Source organism: Merops nubicus, unplaced genomic scaffold (assembly GCF_000691845.1).
Source record: "Merops nubicus isolate BGI_N331 unplaced genomic scaffold, ASM69184v1 scaffold44388, whole genome shotgun sequence".
NCBI classification, from domain to species: domain Eukaryota; kingdom Metazoa; phylum Chordata; class Aves; order Coraciiformes; family Meropidae; genus Merops; species Merops nubicus.
Window position 1 is genome coordinate 4,586 of NW_008625986.1, and position 5,426 is coordinate 10,011.

The 5,426-nt window shown below is 51.1% G+C and overlaps 1 protein-coding gene across 1 annotated transcript in view; it reads right to left on the reverse strand.

The window, feature by feature from the left end:
* DNAJA3 (DnaJ (Hsp40) homolog, subfamily A, member 3) overlaps positions 1 to 5,426 on the reverse strand; it is a gene marked incomplete at its 5' end in the record, with an annotated part of 9,246 nt that overhangs the window by 2,551 nt on the left and 1,269 nt on the right. The window contains 6 exons of the mRNA XM_008945836.1: positions 199 to 296; positions 1,000 to 1,115; positions 1,536 to 1,664; positions 2,912 to 2,976; positions 3,773 to 3,920; positions 4,214 to 4,366. Of these exons, the coding sequence (XP_008944084.1) occupies positions 199 to 296; positions 1,000 to 1,115; positions 1,536 to 1,664; positions 2,912 to 2,976; positions 3,773 to 3,920; positions 4,214 to 4,366 (709 nt within the window). The remainder of the gene's footprint in view (positions 1 to 198; positions 297 to 999; positions 1,116 to 1,535; positions 1,665 to 2,911; positions 2,977 to 3,772; positions 3,921 to 4,213; positions 4,367 to 5,426) is intronic.

Here is a 5,426-nt window from a genome sequence, read left to right on the forward strand (position 1 = left end):
GGCTGGACTCAAGGATCTGAAAGGTCTCTTCCAACCCAAACGATCCCATGATGAACATCACACACTACAGCTATTTCCAAGAGGACACGCTGGGCAGGTTGTGCCTACAGGCTGTCTGAAGGAGACCTTGGCTCATCCTCCTCCTGGGGAAGTGCTCTGCACTCCCAGGGGGCAGCAGCAGCAACTCCCAGAGCTCACCTGAGGCCGTGTTGGTCACCCCGTTCACTGTCCCCTCCACGTCTGCCTCTTCCTCAGCATAGCTCATCATCAAGGCTCTCTGGCGATCCGTCAGCCTCCTGCAGGCCCAGACAGGGGGGGGGATTAGGACAGGCCCATCTACAGACCTCCCAATCCTTCCCCAACAACAGGGAGCAGCAGCTAATGAAGTATAAGATGAATGCACTGGGCAGACAATGAAAATTTTAAGATTGCTCTTTAAAATGAGCAATCCACAAAGGACAGACACCCGTGGGAGAGGAGGGGTACAGCCCACTGCATCTCACCAAACTGCAGGGAAACCCCAACACGTTTTGAAGCACTAAGAAGCATGTGGAGCTGCACCAGAACACACATCTGGTGAGGAGACCCCAGGAAACAGACTCTGAAGAACGTGTTCTTTTGGTAAAAATTCAAGATTTCACAGAAACTTTGTTCATCTGGTGAGAAGAGCCCAGGAAACAGACTCTGAAGAACATGTTCTTTTGGTAAAATTTCAAGATTTCACAGAAACTTTGTTCATCTGGTGAGAAGACCCCAGGAAACAGACTCTGAAGAACGTGTTCTTTTGGTAAAAATTCAAGATTTCACAGAAACTTTGTTCATCTGGTGAGAAGAGCCCAGGAAACAGACTCTGAAGAACATGTTCTTTTGGTAAAATTTCAAGATTTCACAGAAACTTTGTTCATCTGGTGAGAAGAGCCCAGGAAACAGACTCTGAAGAACATGTTCTTTTGGTAAAATTTCAAGATTTCACAGAAACTTTGCATCAGCTCTACTTACTGAGGGATTTTAATCTTGATGTGAATGTAGTGGTCGCCGTAGCCATAACTGTTCACCTTGGGAATGCCCTTCCCACTCATCCGAATCCTCTGCTCTGGCTGAATGCCAGGGGGTATCTACAGACACAGAGGTGGCACCTTTACTGCTCCAGTTTATAAAGCCATCACATGTCTACAAAAATTAACTGCTTCTCCAGCTTCAGAGCAGGACAGGGGATATCTGTTGTGTTCATGGACACATTCAGCAAAGCCAGTAATATGGGAAAAGCTTTTGAAGGGGCAAGTGAAGAACCTTGTGCAGCTGCAGACCTTGGATGGAACACGTCCAGCACACCCAGCTCTTCCTTCCCCTGTCCCCCCCCAGCACCAGGGCAGGAGGTGCCACCACAGAGGGCACAAACCCCCCACGCTCAATCCTGAGGAAGTCTGGGCTGTGCTACTGGCAGGCTTAGGAGACTTCCACCACGTCTGCAGCACAGAAGGCTCTGCTGTCCCACGTGGGCTCCTGCCCAAGCTCCTCCACCCCACGGTACTCACTGTGATGTTGATGGTCTCGTACAGGCCTTGACATCTGGCTGTGCCTCCCAGAACAGCCTGTGCTACTGAAATGAGGAGATCTGAATGGATATCTGCTCCGTTTCTTCTGAACACAGAACTTTTCTGCACCTAAAAGGTTCCAAAGAGACATCAGCACAGCACCAGAGCCCTCATGGGAAACTGCTCTGAAGGGGCTCAGAAGAAAACACAGCCCAGGGCTGCACCCAAAACCCTCAGCTGTGCAGTGTATGGATGGCAAAGAAGTCTAAGTTAATGTTCAGCCTTTTAGAAGAAGGCAGATCTCGACCATCTCAGCAACTCCTGCCCCTAGTCCTGCTGTTGATTGACCAGGGGCAGCACAACCCTGCTGAGACAAGGACACTCCCTGGGCCCTGCCCCCTCGGCAGGTACAGCAGAGGAGAGGGAGGCAAAGGGCTCTGCAGCAGCCTCACGAGCTGGAGGAGAACTAAATCCTCCTGCACCACAAAAAGGGTGCTGAGAAACTTCTCCTTGACAAGAAACTCTTGTGACAGGATTCCTGCAGGAAAACAGGGCCCCAGCTACAGAATGTGCCAAGCAGCACTTAAAAAATTGTTTTGGTTGGAAAAGACCTATAAGATCATGGAGTCCAAATGTTCCCCAGCACTGCCAGGTCCCCACTGCCCCGTGTCCCTCACACCACATCTCCACAGCCTGGAAACCCCTCCAGGGGTGGGGACTCCACCACTGCCCTGGGCAGCACAATTTCTTCCCCTTTTGGGGAAGAAATTTTTCCTCATGTCCAACCTAAACCTCCCCTGGGGCAACTTGAGGCCATTTCCTCTTGTTCTATTGCTTGCTCCCTGGGAGCAGAGCCCGACCCCCCCCTGGCTCCAGGCTCCTGTCAGGAGCTGTGCAGAGCCAGAAGGTCTCCCCTGAGCCTCCTTTGCTCCAGGCTCAGCACCCCCAGCTCCATCAGCTGCTCCTCCCCACACTTGGGCTCTGGACCCTGTGTGTCTGCACGAGGCCAGCTGACCAGCCAGCCTCCTGCAGGTGTTCCCTCAGTGCCCCCACCCTTGCAAGCAGTCAGCTCCTGCAGTGCTGCCAAGTCAAAGACTCCAGGCCCCACAAGCCTGCTCTGCATTCTGACACACACTGCCACCAGGGGCTCATCCTGAACAGGCAGCACGATTCCTCACAAGCCAACTCGACACTGCACAGCTCATTACAATGCTGATCTCCAGCCATCTCAGAAAGTTCACGTGGATCAGGTTCCCTCAGCTGTTTCCAAGGGTCACTTCTCTTCCTCCTCTGTCCCCATTCAGTCAGGCAGGTTGCAAAGGGAACAAGCAACCAACGTAGATACCAAGAGGAGGCAACAACACAACGATACATACCCTGAACGTAATGAAAATTTCTTTCTTCCCCACAGGCATCCGAACTGTTTGCCCATCCTCAACACCTGCAGTGGGGAAACAGAAGGAATGTCACCTTGCCTTATTATCCATGAGTTACTTGAGTACCTACAGCTCTTGCCATCCTCAAAAGCTGGCTACCAGAGCAGCACCTGCACATCCGGGGGCATGAGGCACAAGACCTACTAGCAGGAGCACAGTGACACTCTCCACGGGAGCCCAGGAGCTGTGGCCAAAGGAAGGAGGGGTCAGCACATATTCCCCCCTCTGAGGTGACCACTATGCCCCTGCCAGGCTTGTTGCTTCAATCCCTACAGCATTCCTTGGGGAAGCACATCAGTGTAAGGAATGCCTCCATGAGAATGGCAGGCTGTTCACCCAGGGTGCTCTCAGAGAAGCCAGTCTCCAGCCCCACCACTCCTCTTCTCTCTGCTGAGGAAGGCCATCAGCACACTGTTCTGAGCCAAACTAAGGCTTTCCAGATCCCCACCCTCTCCATCAAGCACAACTGACAGACCCAAGGCAACGAAACCTCCCGAGAGCTTCACTCCTCAAAGCCTTCCTAGAAGAATCCATGCACGGACCAAAACCTCAGCTGGGGAAGGGCAAAGCAAACATTTCTATCCATGGCCAGAAAGTTCCCCTGATTACCATCCCTTTCAATTGCCAAGCTCTCAACCTGCTCTGTCCTTAGGATAACTTCTCCACACCAAAACTTCTTCTGTTGCTCTCACGTAGCTGGCGGGGCCGAGCCGCACTTTGGAGGCAAGCGCCTTGCTGAGGGCCAAGGGGAAGCAAATAACTTGTTACTGAAGGGAAAGCAGCACAGAAAACAGCACTAACCAGCTGGCACAGGCACCATCACTGTCTTCCTCTGCTTGGTTTGCCCTGTGCCCCGACAGACCACGCAGGGCGTGGTGATGATGGAGCCGCGCCCGCCGCACCGCCGGCATGTGGACCGCATGACGAAGGGCCCCGTGTTTATCGTCTCCTGGCCAAGAGAACACAAGGTTGTACAGGTATTTAGTACCAGGATGGTGTTTTTCCACTTCCCCAAAACGCTGCCAGTGACCAGCCCAGCATATTTGGGTCCATATAGAGCTTGATGTGCAGCACTACGCTTCAGGAAGGGGTGGAGAGAGGATGGTGAGGCTGGATCCGATTCGATCGCCACCGTGTTCTGATTTCCACCAAAAAAAACATCACTACTAGGAGCAAGGGTCTCGTGGGGAGGTCTCCTCCAAGCAGCAGCATGGCAGGAGCTGTGTCTGTGCCAGCACTCACCATGCCAGTGCCATTGCAGTAGTGGCAGCGCTGTGCTTTGGTGCCAGGTTCGTGTCCTTTGCCGTGGCACCGCTCGCAGGAGTCGTTGATGTTCACCACGATCTCCTTGTTGACCCCCTTTGCAGCCTGGGTGAACGTCAGCTCCATGATATACTGCAGGGGAAACAAGGACATGGAGCTACAGCTGATGGGCAGACTGGAATTGGGTTAGGCCAAATGTCAAACCACCAGGTAATAGAAGGGGGGGAAGAAACAGATGGATGCCCAACTCATTCAGAAGGGTTTGAGCTGCTTCAGGAAGCAATAATCTGTCTCATATAAATGAAAAAGGGAACAGAAAGGTAGCAGGTATTACAGGAACAATGATTATACCAGTCTGATGAGTGTAGCAGAGGTAAGATTAAAAAAGAAAATATGAAAAATATGGAAAAAATTTACTAGAAATAGAAGTGAAATGTTTTTCTGCCCTCTGGAAAAACTCTAAATACTTCTAAAGGCTTTGTTTAACAGGAATGCAGCCAGAGGGGAGGGAGGAAGCTTTCAATCCCAATGGATCCCAAGATCTTCCTCAACAAACTTTTTCCATCAGCAATGATGGCTGCAGAAAATTGGACATTCTGCTTCTAATAGGCCATTTTCAGTAAAGCCAGAAGTACCAAATGCCAAGCATTGCTGAAGGCAGCACACAAACCAACACTGTCAATACTTAAAGGAGCATTTAGCTGCAGTGCAAAGAGCAAGACACAAGGGTTGGTTTTATTGTTTTGCCTCCACGGCAAAATTAAGCCAATTAAGTTGCAAAATTATGCCAATTAAGCAGTCAAACTTAACGCTGGAAGGCTTGGTTTACATTTACAAGGTACATTGTGGTTTCGAGCATTACAGATCAAAGCAGACCTATGTAAATCTGTAGAGCAGAAAAGATGCCTCTACAATGACAGGATTGTTTGGCAGCACCAACGGGTGTCAGTAAACACCAGATTAAGCACCTGAAGCCCAGAAAAAAAGATCCTGTCTGGAAGTGTGGAGGATGCATCTACATGGCTTATCAAAAAATACCTGACTCTCCCACCCGCGCCACGGGACACGTGTGCTGACACATCCAGAAGCAAATTCTTTGCTTAAGCTTGCTCCTGGAGCAGTCTGTGACAGGCTTCTCCTGGCCCTCTCCAACTTCTGCTGGCCCCCTCCAGCTTCTGCTGGCCCCCTCCAG